Source organism: Aegilops tauschii, chromosome 2 (genome assembly GCF_002575655.3).
Source record: "Aegilops tauschii subsp. strangulata cultivar AL8/78 chromosome 2, Aet v6.0, whole genome shotgun sequence".
In the NCBI taxonomy this organism is placed as follows: domain Eukaryota; kingdom Viridiplantae; phylum Streptophyta; class Magnoliopsida; order Poales; family Poaceae; genus Aegilops; species Aegilops tauschii.
This window is the reverse complement of record NC_053036.3, coordinates 530,333,309-530,359,351: the sequence shown is the minus strand read 5'-3', so window position 1 is coordinate 530,359,351 and position 26,043 is coordinate 530,333,309. Positions and strand designations below refer to the sequence as shown.

Here is a 26,043-nt window from a genome sequence, read left to right as displayed (position 1 = left end):
ATCTTGTCTAATGTGTTACTCTGTTCTTATGATCTTAATACTCTAGATGCATGCTGGATAGCGATCGATGTAATAGTAGTAGATGCAGAATCGTTTCGGTCTACTTGTCGCGGACGTGATGCCTATATACATAATCATGCCTAGATATTCTCATAATTATGCACTTTTCTATCAATTGCTCGACAGTAATTTGTTCATCCATCGTAATATTTATGCTATCTTGAGAGAAGCCACTAGTGAAACCTATGGCCCCCGGGTCTATTCTCCATTATATAAGTTTCCAATCTATTTTTACTTTGCAATCTTTACTTTCAATCTATATCATAAAAATACCAAAAATATTTATCTTATTATCTCTATCAGATCTCACTTTTGCAAGTGGCCGTGAAGGGATTGACAACCCCTTTATCGCGTTGGTTACAAGGTTCTTATTTGTTTGTGTAGGTACGAGGCGACTTGCGTGTAGTCTCCTGTTGGATTGATACATTGGTTCTCAAAAACTGAGGGAAATACTTACGCTACTTTGCTGCATCACCCTTTCCTCTTCAAGGAAAAAACCAACACAAGCTCAAGAGGTAGCAATGTTCCATATACAACATTTTTTTGTGAAGAAGAAACATTCTCATGCTCTTGGTGAAAAAACAACAAATCGATGCTCCGAAACTACTATATTTTAAAACATTTTGGAGTGCCTGTTTTGTTTTTCTATCCAATGCATTAGGAATGTTTTTTCTTCACAAAAAATTTCATGTGCGTAGAACATTAATCAATAGTTTTTGCCAAAACTCGTTTTTTATTTTGTTTACTCTTTTGTGTTGACCAAGATCTGATCCTTGTTCGATTTTTTTGAGATCTACCCTTTTCCTATCGCCGGGGCGATGCTGGTAGGGTATAACTGCCTACCGCCGAGGCCCTTGGCTGTAGGGTTGCACGCCCTACCATAAAAAATTTATAAGTATCGAATACAATGCTTGTACCTGTTGGAAATATGCCCTAGAGGCAATAATAAATGGTTATTATTATATTTCTTTGTTCATGGTAATTGTCTATTATTCATGCTATAATTGTATTGTCCGAAAATCGTAATACATGTGTGAATGCATAGACCACAACGTGTCCCTAGTAAGCCTCTAGTTGACTAGCTCGTTGATCAACAGATAGTCAAGGTTTCCTGACTATGGACATTGGATGTCATTGATAACGGGATCACATCATTAGGAGAATGATGTGATGGACAAGACCCAATCCTAAGCATAGCATAAAAGATCGTGTAGTTTCGTTTGCTAGAGCTTTTCCAATGTCAAGTATCTTTTCCTTAGACCATGAGATCGTGCAACTCCCGGATACCGTAGGAGTGCTTTGGGTGTGCCAAATGTCACAACGTAACTGGGTGACTATAAAGGTGCACTACGGGTATCTCCGAAAGTGTCTGTTGGGCTGGCACGGATCGAGACTGGGATTTGTCACTCCGTATGACGGAGAGGTATCTCTGGGCCCACTCGGTAATGCATCATCATAATGAGCTCTATGTGACTAAGGCGTTAGTCACGGGATCATGCATTGCGGTACGAGTAAAGAGACTTGCCGGTAACGAGATTGAACAAGGTATTGGGATACCGACGATCGAATCTCAGGCAAGTAACATACCGACTGACAAAGGGAATTGCATACGGGATTGATTGAATCCTCGACACCGTGGTTCATCCGATGAGATCATCGTGGAACATGTGGGAGCCAACATGGGTATCCAGATCCCGCTGTTGGTTATTGACCGGAGAGGCGTCTCGGTCATGTCTGCATGTCTCCCGAACCCGTAGGGTCTACACACTTAAGGTTCGGTGACGCTAGGGTTGTAGAGATATGTGTATGCGGAAACCCGAAAGTTGTTCGGAGTCCCGGATGAGATCCCGGACGTCACGAGAGGTTCCGGAATGGTCGGGAGTTGAAGAATTATATATAGGAAGTCAAGTTTCGGCCACCGGGAAAGTTTCGGGGGTTACCGGTATTGTACCGGGACCACCGGAAGGGTCCCGGGGGTCCACCGGGTGGGGCCACCTATCCCGGAGGGCCCCGTGGGCTGAAGTGGGAAGGGAACCAGCCCCTAGTGGGCTGGGCGCCCCCCATGGGCCTCCCCCCATGCGCCTAGGGCTGCAAACCCTAGGGTGGGGGGGGGGGGGTTTCCCACTTGCCTTGGGGGGCAAGTCACCCCACTTGGCCGCCGCCCCTTGCCCTAGATGGCTTGTGGCCGGCGCCCCCCCTCCCAGGGGGCCTATATAAAGGGGGGGGAGGGAGGGCAGGAACATGGCAGCCTTGGGCGCCTCCCTCCTCCCCTGCAACACCTCTCTCTCTCTCGCAGAAGCTCGGCGAAGCCCTGCCGGAGACCCGCTACATCCACCACCACGCCGTCGTGCTGTTGGATCTCCATCAACCTCTCCTTCCCCCTTGCTGGATCAAGAAGGAGGAGACGTCGCTGCACCGTACGTGTGTTGAACGCGGAGGTGCCGTCCGTTCGGCACTCGGTCATCGGTGATTTGGATCACGGCGAGTACGACTCCGTCATCCACGTTCATTGGAACGCTTCCGCTCGCGATCTACAAGGGTATGTAGATGCACTCCCTTCCCCTCGTTGCTAGTATACTCCATAGATGCATGTTGGTGAGCGTAGGAAAATTTTAAAATTATGCTACGATTCCCAACAGTACCTGCCCACTGCCGGGCACCATGGCGGTAGGGTTGCATAGGCTACCGCCAGCCTGTTTAGCGGTTGGGCTGCAATGCACCGATGTGTATAAGTTGCCTACCGCCAGGGGCCTTGGCGGTGCGATGGCATACCCTATCGCCATCGACACCGGCGGTAGGAAAAGGGTCAGGTCCTGATTTTTTTTAACCAGATCAAATCTGGCTTAACTTTCTTGAAAGGGTCAAAACTCCAAATTTGGCCGCCCTATGCAAGCAGTATCTTTGTAGCTAAGCGTCGTCCTACGTTATGACGTACTCCCTCTGTTTTTTTTAGTCTACATATAAGTTTTGGTCAAAGTTAACCTTTGTTAAGTTTGACTAAGTTTATAGAAAAAATATCAAGATCCATAATATGAAGTCAATATTTTTAAATGCATCATGAAATCAATTTTCATACCATATAACTTTAATACTCTAGATGTTGATTTTTTTTCTATAAAGTTGGTCAATCTCTAGAAAGTTTAACTTTGACCAAATCTTATATGCATACTAAAAAGAAGCGGAGGGAGTACGTCAGTCCCTTGGAAGCAAGCGATGAACCCTCTTCCCCCGCAACCGCAACGACTGCAGATACGCGAACGTGTTCTCTGGGTTCAAACTTCCAGGCGGACTAGCTTGACGCACTGCTTCTTTCGTCCATCTCTCTGTCTTTCTGCACATACGGGAGGTTCTGGCAAAATATCCACGTGCATTCGGTCCTAAGTATGCTGGACCGCTGGTTGCAGCTGCTAGGATTTTCCTCCGATAGTCCAGATGGCACGGATCGACGGGCCATAAGTAGGACGCATTGATCATCTTTGAAACGTAGCATCATTATCGGATCCCACAGTAAACAGTAGGAACAAATCAAACAGATACGGCTATACTACATGCCCCATACGTAGTACTTCCTCCGTTTCTAAATATAGGTCTTTCTAGAGATTTCAACAAATGACTACATACAAAGCAAAATGAGTAAATCTACACTCTAAAATATGTCTATATACATCCGTATGTGATATTTCATTTGAAATCTCTACAATATTTTGAAACGGAGGGAGTACATTTGATTCCTTTGACTGCACAGACACACCGGGTCGCGTGCAGCTGAAGAGGTCGCCCTCGAGTCAGAGTCCGTTACGCTGGTCGCTTTCGTTTCGACCTCACCGATGGCGCCGACGTCGCTCGTTCAAACCAACTTAATTACACAACCACGGCTCAGCAAGTTTCTTGGAATGGATAGCTTCGTGCTTGTGTTATTTCTCAGGCGCACGACCGTATTGCTGTACATGTCTTCTTCATCGTCCCCATATCTATCAATTCGAATAAGACAGTTCAAAGCTATGCTGCTGTTTTATATTCCTGCGGATGTCATGCCCATGTAGATTTCGCTATGATTTCATGGAGAGCGGTGACGATGAAATGGTGAGTTATTCCAGCCCGTCATTTCATTCGTTATTACCGAAGAGGTTGCGGAGTCTATCCTAATTAGGTTGCGGAGTAGTTGATAAGACAGTCGTATCTTAACCCTTGCATGTAATTTAGAGATGACAATAAAAAATATGTCTAAAATGAGTTATTTTCTAGTCTTATCTTTTATAACTAGTTATTCTTAAAAACATGATACGACATATTATGTTAAGAGATCATTTTTTAAATAAGAGAAGACAAACATTTTTTTACGATTTCTTTCTCCTTTATTTGAACGTTTATCCTGCGTGACACTTCTAAGATAGCATTATTGTAGATGCCCTAACTGCCTCTCTCGTAGATTCGCCGATAGCGACCCTCGAGTATTCTTTGATAATTTCTTGCCCCTGAAACTTCGGGTGTTTCTCTATCTTCCATCGCCTGTCAAGTTGGCACACGGGTCCTGCGTACGTGCACACACACACGTAGGTCTGTCGATCTAACCTGAAAGGAACTTGAGCTCACTTCCCAAGCAAGGTATTCCTTTTCTTACCGGAATGGCTGCCGCAGTGATCTTTTACTAAGAGAAAAAAAGGCAGTGAACATCAAGGTATCTATCAAAGCCGGTAACTTGTAGCAATATGATATTCAAGAGACTAGCTAGTAAATGATTGGAACGAACTGTGGTAGACTGGTAGTCTGGTAGAAACTCTTGGCAGGCTGCACGTACGTAAGCTTGCTAATTAGAATTAGAAATGTTCATTTTCTGCAATGTCCTACCTACTTCATGCATGCACGACAGTGTATTGTTTTCTTTTCTGCAACTATGAAGCCTAAAACAAGTCCTAAAACAATAATCGATAATGCGGAACGGTGGGCACGCACATTTACATCACACACGCAAACGGCGTGGCGGAGACTCATACGTTTCTGATGTCAGCTTGGACCTTTGCCATCCAGTTGCCACAGTTGTGTACATGTGTCACCATGCATAGTACTTCATGCTTACGCTAGGTAGACCTAAACAGGTGACTTGGAGAGCGCCTGATTACCGCGTCCACTAAAAAGCGGGCCCACATTTCAGTGACTCGAAGTCACACGACTTAAAGTTAGAGGATCTGCGCCCAATATAATGGAACAGATACATTTTCCTCTTAGGAATGTCGATCGCGATCATGTATGGTTTTCTATAGTTGGTTTTTTACCATGTAACTTTCAATGTTTTCTCTATCGATCTTCGCTTGTCAATTCAGTTCACTGGTCAGCATGCCTAGTGAACATCGTAGTTTTGTTTAGTTTAGTTCCCGTGTGATGGACAATGATAGTTTTTTTTTTTTGCGTGGTGATAGGCAATGATAGCTTGAAGCTGAGGGGTACTTGAGCTCAGTTATAAATAAAGCTTGTTACCAGAAAGGCTGCGGCAGTAATCTTTTACTATTGCAGGGAAAAGGACAGTGAAGATCAGAGTTGCTACCACAGGAAGAAAGCTATTGCCACCACACTCATGCTTGTGGCGTGGGCACTGTGGAACGAGAGGAATGCACGGGTTTTTCGCAAGAAGTCTACACTGCTTTCCATCGTCTTCGCACATGTTAGGAACGAGGCTAAGTTGTGGGTGACCGCCGGTGCTAGGCACCTGGGCTCTATTATGCCGTGAGAGTAGGCTTTTGTCTCATTTGTTGAGGAGTAATGACCTCGCCATAAACTTCTGTTACCCTTCTTCTTTATTAATGATATGAGGCAAAAAATTTGCCTCCGTTTTGAAAAAAAAAGTTGCTACCAAGTAGATAATGTGCAAGATACTGGAAAATTCGAACGAAGTGTTGTAGAAACCCTCCAAAGCTACACGACGCACATTATACCTTCAGGGGTCATGAGGGGTGATGGATCTGCAGCGGTTAAAGCGAAACCGGGTCTGCATTCTGCAACTTGATGCGTGCACGGCAGTATATGTTGGCTGGCTCTGGAAGCACCAGCGACACTACTGGCATGGTTGACACGCGCATTGCATCACGCCGTGGAGGATGGAGTCGCGCCTGATGCCAGGCTCGCCATGGGATGGGCGGATGCATGCGCCGCTTCACGCTTGCGTAGCTGCATGCTAGCTACTAGATCGTCCCGTCCAGCAGGACTTTCTTCGTCCTCACATGCACGAGAGCACGAGGAGGACGAAGCGTCAGAGGTAAGCAGCCGCGCGCGAGCGGCGGTCGTTCGTAGGATCGGGTCGAAGTCAGTCGAGCGCGCTCGATCGATCGCGTGGCATACAATGCATGCTGATACAGCACTGGCGGCGCGCGTGGACCGCTTGGCTCCGGGCCTCGCAAGCGGCAACACGCGGGTCAATTCGCTCGTCGCCTGGCTTACGGGTTACGGCTATCCTCGCAGTCGCAGGACCGTGCCAGATTGAGACTTGGCAGGCAAGTTCGAACAGGGGTGCAACTTTTGTTCGCTTGCTGCAGAAACCGCATGCTAGCTAGGGCTGTGAACAGGGTGTGCATACAACCGTCCAACGTTTCTTTCCACGTGTTTGTTTGTTTTTGAAAGTTTAACAATCCAAATTCGCATTTCTGAGGACTTGAAGCCGGAGTGGTTGGATCGTACATCCACTTCCCTAACCAAATTGCGCCGTCTTCCCCTTCAATTAATCTTTGCTAGCTGCAACTAGTAAAGTTTGATGAAATCTCGTTCATTTCGAGGGTGAGCGGAATATTTGTGTTTCATTCAATATACTCCGACGCTCTTTGATCACAATTTCTTGTAGATTGCCAATTTCAAGTGTTAATCAACCAGTATTTTTTTTTTTGCAAATACGCAATGGCTTGCGTACCATTCATTGATAGGTAGAAGAATGTTGTACAAGCGTACATAAGAATACAAGGTGGGGGGGGGGGGGGGGGGGGGATGATGTGGGACATACACAAGGATGGCGTCCACATCAACGCGAGCAGAATAGGGTTGGGTTGCTCGGCCCAAACTAAGCCCTATAGAGTTACGGCAGTACGCTGGCGAGCCCACTGGGCCCCGCCTTGGCCCAAGCTCTAGCCTCTTCCTTGATGAAGTTGGAGAGGCGAAGTGTGGAAGGCTGCATCCCGTCGAAAATGCAAGCGTTGTGATGGGACCAGGCAATGAGGAGGATCATGGAGAAGAGCCTTTTTCTGGACGGGGCGGGAGAGGTCGCGCGCGCAGAGTGCCACCAATCCAAGAAGTCCTCTGCTGAAGATGGTGGAGGCACAGCAAGGGAGCACATGCTTGCGGTAAAAGAAGAAAAATATATTTGGCCATCTTGTTATGTTGAGGTTGTCGGTGAGCTCCTTTCCATCGTCTCATCTTGTTTGCGACGGTTTAAGTTAACAAAAACTATTTTCATGAAAAAAATGCAGACAATAATTATAAGAAGGTAAGAAATTCCTACATTAAAATACTAAAAACAAGGTGAAATGGAGTATGTAAACCACAAAATTGCATTCGGGTATGACATATACCCCCCACTCTAGAATTATACCACAATTTTAATCCTATAAAAAATAAAATTCCAGCAGAAAAATGTTTAAAGAGAAGTCACAAGATTTTTGTGGGCGCACTGTGCAACTGTACAAGTTTGCAGACAATGCATGTAACACGAAACGATGGCCAAACGATACGCAGCGATGAGGATTCCTCTTACTTACAAAGCAGATCACAAGAAAAGGCAGGTAACAGAAAACACAACACACACGAGATGCACTACAAGCGCTACGACCGCGCCGACGAGCATGAGTATAGGAGTAGCCGGGCTCCAATAATCCACCCGGCATCCATCGACAAAGATCTAGCTCGCGTCTCTAGACGAACCACCGAACCTTCCCGCAAAGCCCTCAACCAACTATCGTCGGAAAGAACCACCTGCCCTCTCGCTCCGGGGCGAGGAGTGTCAATCCTGCCTAGGAGCAATATGGGCCAGGAGCATTGTTGACACAATCACATGTAAAACATAGGAGAACAACGAGACCATCCCAAGCCGGAACCAAAGAGTTGAGCTAGAATCCAAGCCAGCCCTATGATGTTGTCGCACCGTTACGGGAGTGGGGATGGTACCGGAGCTCCACGGCGACACCACCAAAGAGGGTAATGCGCAAGGTGTCCCGCTACTGAAACTTTGAAATGAACTTTCCTACTTTGAGCTTAGAGCTTACATTGGTTCAGTGCAAACCTATTTTAATTTTTCTAATTCTATTTATTTATTTATTTTGAATTTTCAAAACCAGGGGGGCCCCACACCTGAACTTATATATATAATTATATTTACTTTTTTGGGTGTAATTGTGTGATAAAAAAAAGAATCCGTATATGAATTTGTTCTCTGAATTCTAAAACTCGTTTGTTTCACGAGATCCCGAGAATTATGATGTCCAGTACGTTGACAAAAATGCAGTCACTCGGATTTTGGTCTCAACTCTGTTGCTTCTATCTCATGACAGTGGAACCCGGCCATACAAGATTGTTTCGATTTACTCCCTTCGTTCGGAATTACCCGTTCAAGAAATGAATGTATCTAGATGTATTTTAGTTGTAGATACATCCATTTTTGTAAGAAGTAATTCCGAACGGAGGGAGTACGTGAGAAATTGTGGTAACAGGTTTATACGGATGTAGACGCAAGTGCGGCATGCACACGTACGCACGAGAAGAATCGAACAGAACGGGCCAGATTGATGGAATCTGTATACTTTTCTGTACCTGTGACCTAGCCAGGTTTTCAACTACCTTATCACTGCGACGGATAGACTTTCCGAGCGAATCTTAGTCCAAAACAGGGACTTCAACCCAACGAGGTAGCTTCGTGGGACCTGCATGCATGTACGTGTACACTCATTGCTGGCACATGCATGCACTACTAACTTTTTTTTTCTGTTCCAGAGTTCCAGACCGTCAGCGAACCATATAACTGAAGAAATATGAGTATCCTTTTTCTCGAAGCCGTATTGAAATACTCCCTCCGTTCCACAATAATGACTTCCATTTGTCAAAATATAGATATATCTAGACATGTTTTAGTATATAGGTACATCCAATTTTAGACAAATGGAAGTCAAGTATTTTGGAACGGAGGGAGTAGTATGAAAACATGCCAATGATTTGAGTACGAGTATAATTAGAGGCGTACTTATACTACTATCGGGTGCACATGCAGCTAGCTAGCTAGTAGCTACGCAGCAGCAGAACGGGCCAAGGTGATTAGGTCAAGTCTGGCTCACACATGTTACGTTCGTTTCGTTTACTATTAGTTGCGCCGGAATCGGTCTTAGCAGCTTATACCCAAATTGACGTGAAGCCAAGGTTCACAGACCACCAGTTGTACACGTATATGTCTGTTTTTGTGCAACCGCGTCGGCCCGTTCATCAAGCAACTGTGAAAGGACGTATCAGGTAGAACGAGCCCATGTATATCCTCTAATGGCATGGAGGACTAGACTTCATTTAACGCCACAGACGAGCTTGTAGCTGTAGTAGTACTGGACCGTGCATGTACCGTGTCCACTGCATTGATATGCATGGCAACGGGCTAGTTTAATTTGGTTCGCCAATTTGTGCTATGCTGGTGCCATGCTCACGGGTACGTGTCGCCAGCATGGGATCGTACGTGCCAATTAACTCGTAACACCTAGAACGATTAGTAACCTACATCATCTGCATGCATGTGCACCTGTCTTCCCATTCCATCGTTTCGATCGCTAGTTGTGAACAATTCCCTTGCAATCTCTGAGTAGTGAGTACGTGGGTGGGTTAAGCTGGCCGATACTGTCATACTGACACTGCGTAGTATAAGAATGATACTGCTATTGTATATATACTATATCCGTTTTCTGTGTGAATAAAAAGAGAGAGACACACGCGGCGCTTCATGGCGAAGTCTGGGTATGGGCAGCAGCCAATGGCTCCCCTGCGCGTCTTATTAAATTTCTCGTAAAGTGTGAGCGGAATGGGCGATGCTCTTGTCATGGACCGGACGTATGCGCGCCCCTGTTCTTCATTGACACGACTCAGGAAAATTCTCAGCGCAGCAAATTTGAACAGGATATCTCAGCTCATCTGGGTGCACGATCCCTGGCTAGTACTACTGCTCCACAGTACAGCGGCGCAACATGAAGGCATTCCACGGAAAGTGACGAGATCGAGTACGACCCCTAAGCCCTAAAAAAGTGGGTCCCGCGGGGGTAATCCTGTTGGTCAAATCAAATGAAATGCCCGAGAGCATAGGCCTTCCCGTCTCCTTCCTCAGCTGGCCTATAAGTACGTACACCCCCACCAATCGAACAGCACCGCAGCAGAACTCACAAACAAACTCGCAGATATCTGCCACTGCCATCGAGTAGTTCTCTACCGTGAGGCCGTGCCATCCCTCTGTGCCGGCATGGATTTCGCCGGAGAAGTTGACGACTTCGCTCTCGACCTCATCCGCGAGCACCTCCTCGGCGGCGACGGCGGTGTCCTGCCGACGGCGAACCATGATCCGGCGGGCCCCTTTTGCGACGACGTCACCTTCCCCGTGCTGCCACCTTCCGCGGCGGAACCACAAGCGTACCAGCAGCAGCCCATGTTCTTCCCGCAGCAGGAGCAGCAGCAGAATCAGCAGATGCAAGCTTACATGGACCTGGCACACCAGTACCTGAACTCCTGCCCGTCTGCCGACGTCCCTGAGGCTGTGATCAGGGCGCCGGAGCCGGTGATGATACAGTTCGGCGGCCAGCCGTCTCCTGTGGCTGCACCGTCGTCCACGCTGACCATCTCCGTGCCGGCCAAGGGCTCGTTCGGGTGGGCGGCGACTGCTGCCGCCCCGGCACCGCCGGCGCCAGCACCGCTGGAGGACTTGCGCAAGTACCGCGGCGTGCGGCAGCGGCCCTGGGGCAAGTACGCGGCGGAGATCCGCGATCCGAAGCGCCGGGGCTCCCGGGTGTGGCTGGGCACCTACGACACGTCCGTGGAGGCCGCACGCGCCTACGACCGCGCCGCCTTCCGGATGCGCGGCGCCAAGGCGATTCTAAACTTCCCAAACGAGGTCGGCACCCGCGGCGCCGAGCTGTGGGCGCCTCCGCCTCCCGCTACCGCGTCCCAGACCGCCGGCGCGACGAACAAACGCAAGCGATCACACGAGGAGGACCGCGACGTCGAGGTGACCGGAGTGGTCATAAACAAGGCCCCCAAGAACGAGGCGCCGTCGCCGTCGTCCGCCCAGGTGTCTTGGGACACGCCCTCGTCCGTGTCGCGGGAGACGGCCTCCTCGACGGTGACGTCGGCGGCCACGGCGCCGGAGGGAGGGCTTCCTCCGACGCCGTCGAGCTCGGGCTGGGAGCAGTACTGGGAGGCGCTGCTGGGCGGCGTGCCGCTGCTGTCGCCCCTGTCGCCGCACCCGGCGCTGGGGTTCCCGCAGCTCACCGTTAGTTAATTCAGAGGCGGTTAATTGCTGTGATTAAGCTGGGGTTAACCAATAAACAGGCTTTGGTAGTTTATTTGACAGCTGCATGCATCTCTCTGCATGCTGGGACGCGTACACTTCTTTGGGGCTTAATGATAGGTGTAATGTGTGCGTTTGCTAAGAGACACGAAGATCGGATCGACCGATGCTTGTAAAGAATAAGCAAATTATAATTAAGGATGTGATATTTGCTGTAGATGGATTGAAGTTACATTTGTTTAGTGAAGTTACTCCTAGCAAATTATAACTACGGATGTGATATTTGCTGTAAATGGGCATTGCTTGGGAGTATATGAATTTTAATCAGTTTTAATTTACAAGGTTATATACTACAGTAGAACAAAAAAAACAGCAAAACGGAAAGTGGCAGACGGAACTATGTTTTGGAAATAATATCGGTAATATCGACGCCAAAAGCGCCGCCTTTTTGCGCCTTGCACACTCCCGTGGTGTTTCCACGTAAATACTACACGTACGTATGTTTCTGCTCTGATGTTAGCTAATTCCATCAGACGTACAAAGATATCTAAGTGCCTGGATCACTGAATCGCCAGCATAGGCGGGCGAATAATTGACGGCAAGGAACACAAACATCAGTAAGCAAAGGACAAAAGAACACGCAGAGAAGTCCTCCAGATAGGCAAACTGAGTTTTCGTAGCTTACACTTGATGTGTGTGATTCTAGATTGCTTGAACATTGACCCCATGCCCTAGACTGCATTTAATGAGCATCTTTTTTGTTATGCGTTCGACCTTATCCACGTTCAATTCACTGCTTTTCCTGGTCAAAACCAGCAGTACTATTGTAACTGATTCTGGTAGTATATATGATCTCCCTCCCAACTCCCAAGCAATGCATATGCATGCAGGAACTTTCAACAGTATAGTACGACACAACATGCATGCATCTTATTTTTATAGTCATTTTTATAGGGTACTTAGCTCCACTTACGTACGTAATCTCAGATTCAAGCGATGAGACCAATGAGTGCTAATCTGCAGGACAGTCAACGTCCGCACGTGGCGGTCTCTCGGAGCTCAGTGAGCATAGAATAATAAGCGCAGATGATTACCTTGATCTGATTCGAAAGCGATTAATCTAGGCTCGATCGGGTCAGGTTGATGACTGTGGACCGTTTAAAGCAAGCCGGCCGGCCGGCAATGTCAAGCACGGAAGCAGGCAACGTCACGAGTCAATAACCGAATGGGCCGGAAGACGTAGGTTTTGTTGGCTTGTACGTGGACGAAGAAGTCCTCTGTGAAGACCGATTTTGTTGATTTCTAGGGCTGGGGCCGGCCGGAATGTAACTGATCTGTGAGACGATGGATTAAGCTGATCGGGCAGGAATTAAGACGGTAAGCATACGTTTAGAAACACAAGGTCTCCTGATGAGATCGTTAGATTTTTATAAATGTTTTTTTACTCATGTATATGATTCTAATTATTTGAACTTAACCCGCAATTTGGTCCACATCCCCCACCTCTGTTTAATTGAAAGATGGGCTATGCATTTATGCTTCAACACTATGTCACACCTGTTGCTCCGAGGAGACATCTCTGAACCGTAGGAATCCTGTCCACTTGATGAGGTCCTTCAAAAAAGTAGTAACTGAAAGTAACAAGCTATAAGATGTCTGTACGTTACAAAAAGTAACTGAAAGTTAACAAACTTGGAGTAGTGATATGCCTCATCCTCACAATGATGACACTGTATGGAAATGTGTGCATCGTTAGTAGAAAAGACATCCTATTGAAAGGTATAAGTCGCTTTGTAGATTAGAAAAGAAAAACCATTATACTTATATTTACGCATAACATGTCAGGGCACATTAGATTGTACTTCCTCCATATAAAAAATAAGACGTTTTTTGACACTATTATCAGTACCACATTTCTCTTCTTTTTCTTTCTGTTTTTTTAAGTATGTTTTCAAGACAGTAGGAGATTTTTTTGAATAAAAGACAGTAGGAGACGGCCTTTTCAATCTCTGAATTTTCTGATACACAGAGTTATAATTTCCGTGACTGACTTCCGCGGCATATATCCTGAACTCGTTGTCCTTGGTGTGAAGCTGCAGGGAAGAATGTAACAGAACGTTAACGTGTTGCTTCAGCTTGCAGCTATGCACTGGCGACATCAACAGACTCCAGGAGTCCTGGTCCACAACCGACGCTGGACACCGCCAGGCTATATCCTTGATACCTTGATGCGCTACTGGAAATCCACAGCTAGTAGCTAGCTGATGGAGCAGCGTGATAAGGCCGATGCTAGAGGGGAGGGGGAGCCTGTTGACCCTCTCGGTCATTTCCTCATCGATTGCACCTCTCCACTGCCAGCCGCTCTCATCCCTAACCCTGTAGACGCCGGCAAGCAGGATGGGGGCGCAGCCGGGAAGCTTACAAGACGGAGCAGCGGCAGGCTAGCCGCCAAGCCAACAGCAGGGTGGTCCACCATGGATAAAGTGCAGCTCGTCCTCATGAAGAAAGGGGATGTGTGGGCGGGAGACTCGCCGGCGGCGGATGCATCCGCGGCGGACCTGCAGAAGTACAGAGATCTGTACAAGCAACCGCTGCCTGACAAGTTTGTCGCTGCGGTAACCGAGCTGGTGAACTCGACGAGCAGCCACGGCAAGAAGAGCGTTCAAGTGGAGCTAAGGCGGGAGCAGGTGCCTGTCGCCTGATATGTTATATTACATGAAGTTATGGTGTGTTCTCAGTTAGTTTTTCCAATGTTAGTCTGCTATCTGTTTCTGAAAGTAGAGTGCTGCGATGTGGAGACTGATGTGTGTTCGGTTATGAGTGTGGTGTCATACTGTGACCTCCCCCCTGATGGTTGGTGGAGGATGTGTTTTGAGCTCGGGGTCGGGCTGTCGATGTACTATCTGAGTGTTTGGTCTGTTTTATGGATTTCGCGATTCTGAATTGGAATGTCCGGGGCCTGAACAATCCAGCAAAGAGGAGAGCTGTGCAAATTTTTGTGGCTGAGTTGAATTGCAACATGATATGTTTACAGGAAACTAAAATTAGGGACGTGTCCAGGAGCTTGGTGCTAGAAATTTTGGGGCCAAGATTTGCTGATAATTTCATCAGTTTACCTGCCACTGGCTCTCGGGGAGGGATTCTCATTGCTAGCACAGATGATTTTGAGGTGTCTGATATACCTTTGGCAGTTGGAGCTCATTCGATTTCAGATACGACCAGGGACAAATCGGATGGCAACTGCTGGTCTATTACTGGGGTCTATGGTCCCCAGCTTGAGGCTGATAAATTGAAATTCTTATCTGAATTGAAAAGGATCAAACAGCTTTTGCTTTCACGTTGGATGGTGTTGGGGGATTTCAACATGATAAGTAGGGCTGCTGATAAGGGCAACACTAATTACAATTTGAGGATGATGGGTAGGTTCAGGGCTGCCATTGAGGATTTGGAATTAATTGATTTTCCCTTACTAGGGAGGAGGTTCACTTGGTCAAGCGAGCGTCAAAATGTCACCCTCACCAAGATCGACAGGGTTTTAGTCTCCGGGGAGTGGGAGGCCGCTTTCCCACAGTTTCAGTTGACCCCTGCATCGACCAGTATTTCTGATCACTGTCCGTTGGTATTGAGGAAAATGCAGCTATCTCATTATAGGGCTTTTAGGTTCGAAAATCACTTGTTAAGGTCCCCGGAGTTTGATGTGATTGTTCAGCAAACCTGGAATAGAGTGGTCCAGTCTGGAGACCCAGTTCGTGTGTTGCATACTAAGCTCTCCCGTACAGCAGTAGCGCTAAAACTTTGGAACAGGACAAAGATGAAGTGGGCTAGTTTTGTTTCTGGTATAGCAAATGAAGTCATCTTCCGCCTGGATCTAGCACAAGAGGACCGTGAGCTGACCGAGGCCGAGAGAAATCTGCGGAGTTTGCTCAAGATGAAGCTTTTGGGCATCGCGGCCATTGACAGAGCAAGGTGGAGACTGTTGGAGAACGTAGCACAAATTCAAAATTTTCTACGCATCACCAAGATCAATCTATGGAGTGATCTAGCAACGAAGGAAGGGGAGTGCATCTACATACCATTGTAGATCGCGATGTGGAAGCGTTGCAAGAACGCGGATGAAGGAGTCGTACTCGTAGCGATTCAGATCGCAGTTGATTCCGATCTAAGCGCCGAACCACGGCGCCTCCGCGTTCAACACACGTGCAGCCCGGTGACGTCTCCCACGCCTTGATCCAGCAAGGAGAGAGGGAGAGGTTGGGGAAGACTCCGTCCAGCAGCAGCACGACGGCGTGGTGGTGATGGAGGAGCGTGGCAATCCTGCAGGGCTTCGCCAAGCACCGCGGGAGAGGAGGAGGGAGAGGGGTAGGGCTGCGCCAAGAGAGAGATGTTCTCGTGTGTATGGCAGCCCCAAAACCTCAAGTATATATAGGGGAGGGGGAGGGGCTGCGCCCCCATCTAGGGTTTCCCCCCAAAGGGGTGCGGCCAGCCCTAGATGGGACTTGGGGGCGGCCAAGGGGGAAAGAGATAGGCCCATCTGAGCCTAGGGTTTCCCCCTTCCCCCCCTTCCTGCGCCCTGGGCCTCTTGTGGGAGGCGCACCGGCCCACCTAGGGGCTGGTCCCTTCCCACACTTGGCCCACGCAGCCCTCTGGGGCCGGTGGAACCACCTGGTGGACCCCCGGGACCCTCCCGGTGGTCCCGGTACGTTACCGATAGCACCCGAAACTTTTCCGGTGACCAAAACAGGACTTCCCATATATAAATCTTTATCTCCGGACCATTCCGGAACTCCTCGTGACGTCCGGGATCTCATCCGGGACTCCGAACAACATTCGGTAACCACGTATATCTATTCCCTATAACCCTAGCGTCATCGAACCTTAAGTGTGTAGACCCTATGGGTTCGGGAACCATGCAGACATGACCGAGACGTTCTCCGGTCAATAACCAACAGCGGGATCTGGATACCCATGTTGGCTCCCACATGTTCCACGATGATCTCATCGGATGAACCACGATGTCGGGGATTCAATCAATCCCGTATACAATTCCCTTTGTCTATCGGTATGTTACTTGCCCGAGATTCGATCGTCGGTATCCCGATACCTTGTTCAATCTCGTTACCGGCAAGTCTCTTTACTCGTTCCGTAACTCACATCATCCCGTGATCAACTCCTTGGTCACACTGTGCACATTATGATGATGTCCTACCGAGTGGGCCCAGAGATACCTCTCCGTTTACACGGAGTGACAAATCCCAGTCTCGATTCGTGCCAACCCAACAAACACTTTCGGAGATACCTGTAGTGCACCTTTATAGCCACCCAGTTACGTTGTGACGTTTGATACACCCAAAGCATTCCTACGGTATCCGGGAGTTGCACAATCTCATGGTCTAAGGAAATGATACTTGACATTAGAAAAGCTTTAGCAGACGAACTACACGATCTTGTGCTAGGCTTAGGATTGGGTCTTGTCCAGCACATCATTCTCCTAATGATGTGATCCCGTTATCAACGACATCCAATGTCCATGGTCAGGAAACCGTAACCATCTATTGATCAACGAGCTAGTCAACTAGAGGCTTACTAGGGACATGGTGTTGTCTATGTATCCACACATGTATCTGAGTTTCCTATCAATACAATTCTAGCATGGATAATAAACGATTATCATGAACAAGGAAATATAATAATAACCAATTTGTTATTGCCTCTAGGGCATATTTCCAACAGTCTCCCACTTGCACTAGAGTCAATAATCTAGTTCACATCACCATGTGATTAACACTCACAGGTCACATCACCATGTGACCAACATCTAAAGCGTTTACCAGAGTCAACAATCTAGTTCACATCACTATGTGATTAACACTCAATGAGTTCTGGTTTGATCATGTTATGCTTGTGAGAGAGGTTGTAGTCAACGGGTCTGAACCTTTCAGATCCGTGTGTGCTTTACGAATATCTATGTCATCTTGTGGATGCTACCACGCGCTACTTGGAGCCATTTCAAATAACTGTTCTACTATACGAATCCGGTTTACTACTCAGAGTCATCCGAATTAGTGTCAAAGTTCGCATCGACGTAACCCTTTACGACGAACCCCTTTTCACCTCCATAATCGAGAAAATTCCTTAGTCCACTAGATACTAAGGATAAGTTCGACCGCTGTCATGTGATCCATTCCCGGATCACTATTGTACCCCTTGACCAACTCATGGCAAGGCACACTTCATGTGCGGTACACAGCATAGCATTCTGTAGAGCCTACGTCTAAAGCATAGGGGACGACCTTCGTCCTTTCTCTCTCTTCTGCTGTGGTCAGGTCTTGAGTCTCACTCAATACTCACACCTTGTAACACAGCCAAGAACTCCTTCTTTGCTGATCTGTTTTGAACTCTTTCAAAATCATGTCAAGGTGTGCGTTCTTTGAAAGTATCATCGGGCGTCTTGATCTATCTCTATAGATCTTGATCCCCAATATGTAAGCAGCTTTATCCAGGTCTTCCTTTGAAAAACTCCTTTCAAACAACCCTTTATGCTTTCCAGAAATTTTACATCATTTCGGATCAACAATATGTCATTCACATATACTTATCAGAAATGTTGTAGCGCTCCCACTCACTTTATTGTAAATACAAGTTTCTAACAAACTTTGTATAAACCCAAAAACTTTGATCACTCCATCAAAGCGTATATTCTGACTCCGAGATGCTTGCTCTAATCCATGGAAGGATTGCTGGAGCTAGGATACCTTTTAGCATCCTTAGGATCGACAAAACCTTTCTGATTGTATCACATATAACCTTTCCTTACGAAAACTGGTAAGGAAACTTGTTTTGACATCCATCTGCCAGATTTCATAAATGCAGCTAATGCTAACATGATTCCGACGGACTTAAGCATCGCTACGGATGAGAAAATCTCATCGTAGTCAACTCCTTGAACTTGTGAAAACACTCTTTGCCACAAGTCGAGCTTCATAGACGGTAACCTTACCGTCCACGTCCGTCTTCTTCTTAAAGATCCATTTATCTCAATGGCTTGTCGATCATCGGGCAAGTTCACCAAAGTCCATGCTTTGTTCTGACACATGGTTCCTATCTCGGATTTCATGGCTTCTAACCATTTATCGGAATATGGGCCCACCATCGCTTCTCCATAGCTCGTAGGTTCAGTATTGTCTAACAACATGATACCTAAGACAGGATTACCGTACCACTCAGGAGTAGTACATATACTTGTCGACCTACGAGGTTTGGTAGTGACTTGATCCGAAGTTTCATGATCACTATCATAAGCTTCCACTTCAATTGGTGTAGGTGCCACAGGAACAACTTCCTGTGCCCTGCTTCACACTAGTTGAAGTTATGGTTCAATAACCTCATCAAGTCTCCACCATCCTCCCACTCAATTCTTTCGAGAGAAACTTTTCCTCGAGAAAGGACCCGTTTCTAGAAGACTTTACTTTTGCTTCCAGATCTGAAATAGGAGGTATACCCAACTGTTTTGGGTATTCTATGAAGATGCATTTATCCGCTTTGGGTTCGAGCTTATCAGCCTGAAACTTTTTCACATAAGCATCGCAGCCCCAAACTTTTAAGAAACGACAACTTAGGTTTCTCTAAACGGTGTCGTCTCAACGGAATTGCGTGGTGCCCCTTTTAAAGTGAATGCGGTTGTCTCTAATGCCTAACCCATAAACGATAGTGGTAATTCGATACGAGACATCATGGTATGCACCATATCCAATAGGGTGCAGTTATGATGTTCGTACACACCATCACACTGTGGTGTTCCAGGCGGTATTAATTGTGAAACACTTTCCACAATGTCTTACTTGTGTGCCAAACTCGTAACTCAGATATCTCTATGATCATATCATAGACATTTTATCCTCTTGTCACGACGATCTTCAACTTCACTCTGAAATTACTTGAACCTTTCAATAATTCAGACTTGTGTTTCATCAAGTAAATATTCTCAGCATCTACTCAAATCATCTGTGAAGTAAGAACATTTCGATATCCACTGCGTGCCTCAGCACTCATTGGACTGCACACATCAAATGTATTACTTCCAACAAGTTGCTCTCTTGTTCCATCTTACTAAAAACGAGGCCTTTCAGTCATCTTGCCCATGTGGTATGATTTGCATGTCTCAAGTGATTCAAAATCAAGTGAGTCCAAACGATCCATCTGCATGGAGTTTCTTCATGCATATATACCAATAGACATGGTTCGCATGGCTCAATCTTTTCAAAAACGAGTGAGTCCAAAGATCCATCTACATGGAGCTTCTTCATGCGTTCTATACCAATATGACTCAAATGGCAGTGCCACAAGTATGTGGTACTGTCATTACTATTTTATATCTTTTGGCACGAACATGTGTATCACTGCGATCGAGATTCATTTTAGGTGCAAGACCATTGAAGGTATTATTCAAATAAACAGAGTAACCATTATTCTCCTTAAATGAATAACCGTATTGTGATAAACATAATCCAATCAAGCTCAACGCAAACACCAAATCTCGATGGTAGAGGGAGCATGCGATGCTTGATCACATCAACCTTGGAAACACTTTCAACACACATCATCATCTCACCTTTAGCTAGTCTCCATTTATTCCGCAGCTTTTATTTCGTGTTACTAACACTTAGCAACCGAACCGGTATCTAATACCCTGGTGCTGCTAGGAGTACTAGTAAAGTACACATTCATATAATGTATATCCAATATACTTCTGTCGACCTTGCCTGCCTTCTCATTTACCAAGTATCTAGCGTAGTTTTGCTTCAGTGACCGTTCCCCTCATTACAGAAGCACTTAGTCTCGGGTTTGGGTTCAACCTTGGGATTCTTCACTAGAGCAGCAAATGATTTGCTGTTTCATGAAGTATCCATTTTGCCCTTACCCTTCTAGAAACTAGTGGTTTTACTAACCATCAACAATTGATGCTCCTTCTTGATTTCTACTTTTGCGGTGTCAAAAATCGCGAGTTGCTCAAGGATCATCATATCTATCCCTAATATGTTATAGTTCATCACGAAGCTCTAATAGCTTGGTGGCAGTGACTATGGAGAACCATCACTATCTCATCTGGAAGATTAACTCCCACTCGATTCAAGTGATTGTAGTACTCAGACAATCTGAGCACATGCTCAACGATTGAGCTTTTCTCCCTCAGTTTGCAGGCTTAAGAAACTTGTCAGAGGTCTCATACCTCTTGACGTGGGCACTAGTCTGAAATCCCAATTTCAGTCTTCGGAACATCTCATATGTTTTGCGACGTTTCAAAAACCATCTTTGGTGCCATAATTCTAAACCGTTAGCATTACGCACTGAACTATCACGTAGTCATCAAAACGTGTATGTCAGATGTTTCGCAACATCTACAGACGACGCTGAGGTTCAGCACACCGAGCGGTGCAAAGGATATAAGCCTTCTGTGCAGCAATGAGGACAATCCTCAGTCCATGGACCCAGTCCGCATAATTGCTACTATCAACTTTCAACTAAATTTCTCTAGGAACATATCTTAAACAGTAGAACTAAAGCGTAAGATATGACATAATATGCAAAGACCTTTTGACTATGTTCATGACAATTAAGTTCATCTGATTATTTAATGAACTCCCACTCAGATAGACATCCCTCTAGTCATCTAAGTGATACATGATCCGAGTCAAACTAGGCCGTGTCCGATCATCACGTGAGACGGACTAGTCATCATCGGTGAACATCTCCATGTTGATCGCATCTACTATACGACTCATGTTCGACCTTTCGATCTCTTGTGTTCCGAGGCCATGTCTGTACATGCTAGGCTCGTCAAGTCAACCTAAGTGTTTCGCATGTGTTCCGAGGCCATGTCTGTACATGCTAGGCTCGTCAACACCCGTTGTATTCGAACGTTAGAATCTATCACACCCGATCATCACGTGGTGCTTCGAAACAACGAACCTTCGCAACGGTGCACAGTTAGGGGGAGCACGTCTCTTGAAATTTTAGTGAGGGATCATCTTATTTATGCTACTGTCGTTCTAAGCAAATAAGATGTAAACATGACAAACATCACATGCAAATCATAAAGTGACGTGATATGGCCAATATCATCTTGCGCCTTTGATCTCCATCTTTGAGGCGCGGCATGATCACCTTCGTCACCGGCATGACACCATGATCTCCATCATCATCATCTCCATCATCGTGTATTTCTGAAGTTGTCTCACCAACTATTACTTCTACTACTATGGCTAACGGTTAGCAATAAAGTAAAGTAATTACATGGCGTGATTCATTGACACGCAGGTCATACAATAAATTAAGACAACTCCTATGGCTCCTGCCGGTTGTCATACTCATCGACATGCAAGTCGTGATTCCTATTACAAGAACACGATCAATCTCATACATCACATATATCATTCATCACATCCTTTTGGCCATATCACATCACATAGCATACCCTGCAAAAATAAGTTAGACGTCCTCTAATTGTTGTTGCATGTTTTACGTGGCTGCTATGGGATTCTAGCAAGAACGTTTCTTACCTACGCAAAAGCCACAACGTGATATGCCAATTTCTATGTACCCTTCATAAGGACCCTTTTCATCGAATCCGATCCGACTAAAGTGGGAGAGACAGACACCCGCTAGCCACCTTATGCAACTAGTGCATATCAGTCGGTGGAACCTGTCTCACGTAAGTGTACGTGTAAGGTCGGTCCGGGCCGCTTCATCCCACGATGCCGCCGAATCAAGATAAGACTAGTAACGGCAAGTAAATTGACAAAATCGACGCCCACAACTACTTTGTGTTCTACTCGTGCATAGAAACTACGCATAGACCTAGCTCATGATGCCACTGTTGGAGAACATAGCAGAAATTCAAAATTTTCTACTCATCACCAAGATCAATCTATGGAGTGATCTAGCAACGAGGGAAGGGGAGTGTATCTACATACCATTGTAGATCGCGATGCGGAAGCGTTGCAAGAACGCGGATGAAGGAGTCATACTCGTAGCGATTCAGATCGCGGTTGATTCCGATCTAAGCGCCGAACCACGACGCCTCCGCGTTCAACACACGTGCAGCCCGGTGACGTCTCCCACGCCTTGATCCAGCAAGGAGAGAGGGAGAGGTTGGGGAAGACTCTGTCCAGCAGCAGCACGACGGCGTGGTGGTGATGGAGGAGCGTGGCAATCCTGCAGGGCTTCGCCAAGCACCGCGGGAGAGGAGGAGGGAGAGGGGTAGGGCTGCGCCAAGAGAGAGATGTTCTCGTGTGTATGGTAGCCCCAAAACCTCAAGTATATATAGGGGAGGGGGAGGGGCTGCGCCCCCATCTAGGGTTTCCCCCCAAAGGGGTGCGGCCAGCCCTAGATGGGACTTGGGGGCGGCCAAGGGGGAAAGAGAGGGGGACGCCCCACTAGATGGGCCTTAGGCCCATCTGAGCCTAGGGTTTCCCCCTTCCCCCCTTCCTGCGCCCTGGGCCTCTTGTGGGAGGCGCACCAGCCCACCTAGGGGCTGGTCCCTTCCCACACTTGGCCCACGCAGCCCTCTGGGGCCGGTGGCCCCACCTGGTGGACCCCCGGGACCCTCCAGGTGGTCCCGGTACGTTACCGATTGCACCCGAAACTTTTCCGGTGACCAAAATAGGACTTCCCATATATAAATCTTTATCTCCGGACCATTCCGGAACTCCTCGTGACGTCCGGGATCTCATCCGGGACTCCGAACAACATTCGGTAACCACGTATATCTATTCCCTATAACCCTAACGTCATCGAACCTTAAGTGTGTAGACCCTACGGGTTCGGGAACCATGCAGACATGACCGAGACGTTCTCCGGTCAATAACCAACAGCAGGATCTGGATACCCATGTTGTCTCCCACATGTTCCACGATGATCTCATCGGATGAACCACGATGTCGGGGATTCAATCAATCCCGTATACAATTCCCTTTGTCTATCGGTATGTTACTTGCCCGAGATTCGATCGTCGGTATCCCGATACCTTGTTCAATCTCGTTACCGGCAAGTCTCTTTACTCGTTCCGTAACTCACATCATCCCGTGATCAACTCCTTGGTCACACTGTGCACATTATGATGATGTCCTACCGAGTGGGCCCAGAGATACCTCTCCGTTTACACGGAGTGACAAATCCCAGTCTCGATTCGTGCCAACCCAACAGACACTTTCGGAGATACCTGTAGTGCACCTATATAGCCACCCAGTTACGTTGTGACGTTTGGTACACCCAAAGCATTCCTACGGTATCCAGGAGTTGCACAATCTCATGGTCTAAGGAAATGATACTTGACATTAGAAAAGCTTTAGCAGACGAACTACACGATCTTGTGCTAGGCTTAGGATTGGGTCTTGTCCAGCACATCATTCTCCTAATGATGTGATCCCGTTATCAACGACATCCAATGTCCATGGTCAGGAAACCGTAACCATCTATTGATCAACGAGCTAGTCAACTAGAGGCTTACTAGGGACATGGTGTTGTCTATGTATCCACACATGTATCTGAGTTTCCTATCAATACAATTCTAGCATGGATAATAAACGATTATCATGAACAAGGAAATATAATAATAACCAATTTGTTATTGCCTCTAGGGCATATTTCCAACAGAGACAGAAATCAAGAGTAACTCGAATTAAGGAGGGCGATGCCAGCACAAAGTTTTTTCATCTCCGGGCCAATGGACGGCGCCATAAGAATCATATTCCGGTGCTCAATGGGGAACAAGGCCCGGTGTCTGATCATGAAGGGAAGGTCATGATTCTTCTGGACCGTTTCAAGCAGATCATGGGCACCCCTCTTTCGCGCACAACCACCCTGAACTGGCATGCCCTGGGCCTGCCACGGCTGGACTTGACACATTTAGAGCTCCCTTTCTCTGAGCGGGAATTACGGGATGCGGTGACTGACATTCATGGGGAGAAGGCGCCTGGGCCAGATGGCTTTACTGGTGCCTTCTATAAGCGATGTTGGCCGACTATTAAGGGAGACTTGCTTGCCGCTGTCAACTGTGTGCATTCTTTGCGTGCTCAAAATTGGAGGATAGTGAATACGGCAAATTTGGCTCTTCTTCCCAAGAAAGATGGTGCCCGAGATGCATGTGATTTCCGTCCTATTAGTTTGATGCACAGCGTTCCCAAGATTTTGAGTAAGATGTTGGCTGCTAGGCTGGCCCCGGAAATCCACAAGCTTGTCTCGCACAACCAGAGTGCTTTCATTAGAGGGCGATCTATTCAAGATAATTTTTTGTACGTCCAGAACGTGATTAAGGCTTCCCGCTCCAGAAATTCTCCGTTGGTGTTTCTGAAGCTTGACATGGCGAAGGCTTTTGATTCAGTCTCTTGGAGCTATCTGCTGGAGGTGATGGTGGCAATGGGTTTCGGCCAGCGCTGGAGAGACATGGTGTCCATTATTTTTGCATCTTCCTCCTCTCGAATTCTGCTGAATGGGTTGCCAGGTGCCCCTTTTGTGCATAGGCGGGGATTGCGGCAGGGTGACTCCGTATCGCCCCTGCTGTTTATCCTAGCCATGGAGCCTCTGCAGCGGATGCTCACGATGGCCACAGAAAGGGCGGTGCTTACACCTTTGAGAGTCAGAGTTGCGCGCTTGCGTTCTAGTTTCTATGCCGATGACGCAGCCTTGTTCATCAATCCCGTTGCCCAAGATTTTGCTGCAGTGCATGCCATTCTTAAGGTTTTTGGGGATGCCTCTGGGCTGCGGGCCAACATCGCCAAGACCGTGGCTTATCCTATCTCCTGCTCTGGGATCAACATTGAGAGTATGTGGAGTGTTTTTGGTGGGATTTTGGGGTCCTTCCCGTGTCAATACCTAGGGCTGCCACTTGGGCTTCGGAAGCCGAGAAGAGCTGAAGTTCAGCCGGTCTTGGACAAATTTGCAGGCAAGCTTGCTCCTAGGAAGGGGAGATTACTAAATAGGATGGGAAGGCTGGTGTACATCAATTCTGTCGTTACGGCCACGACCACTTTCTTTTTGACGGCCTTCCCTCCTGACAAGTGGCTAATCAAAAAAATGGACAAGCTAAGGAGAAATTTCCTTTGGTGTGCGGAGGATGAAGCTGTAGGAAGGAAATGTCTGGTCAGCTGGAAGCGAGTCTGTGCTCCTAAGCGTCTTGGTGGTCTAGGAGTGAAGGACATACTTTGTTTCAGCAGGGCGTTGCGTTTGCGATGGGAATGGTTTCGGTGGGCTGAAGAGGATAGGCCGTGGAAGGGCACAGCGACGCCGTGCGACGACACAGATCGGCAGCTCTTCTCCAGTTGCACTAGTATCGAGTGTTGGGGAACGTAGCAGAAATTCAAAGAATTTCTACGCATCACCAAGATCAATCTATGGAGTAATCTAGCACCGAGGGGAAGGGGAGTACATCTACATACCATTGTAGATCGCGATGCGGAAGCGTTGCAAGAACGCGGATGAAGGAGTCG

General features: G+C 47.2%; 1 protein-coding gene across 1 annotated transcript; it reads left to right on the top strand.

The window, feature by feature from the left end:
• The first annotated feature begins 10,438 nt into the window (after positions 1–10,438).
• LOC109763895 (ethylene-responsive transcription factor 5-like) lies at positions 10,439–11,777 on the top strand. The gene has a single exon (XM_020322762.3). The coding sequence runs from the start codon at positions 10,520–10,522 to the stop codon at positions 11,549–11,551; it is 1,032 nt and encodes a 343-aa protein (XP_020178351.1). The 5' UTR covers positions 10,439–10,519; the 3' UTR covers positions 11,552–11,777.
• The last annotated feature ends 14,266 nt before the right edge of the window (positions 11,778–26,043 follow it).

What these genes read in the sequence shown, in the direction of transcription:
- LOC109763895 (XM_020322762.3), top strand. Translation starts at nt 10,520, where the DNA reads ATGGATTTCGCCGGAGAAGTTGACGACTTCGCTCTCGACCTCATCCGC.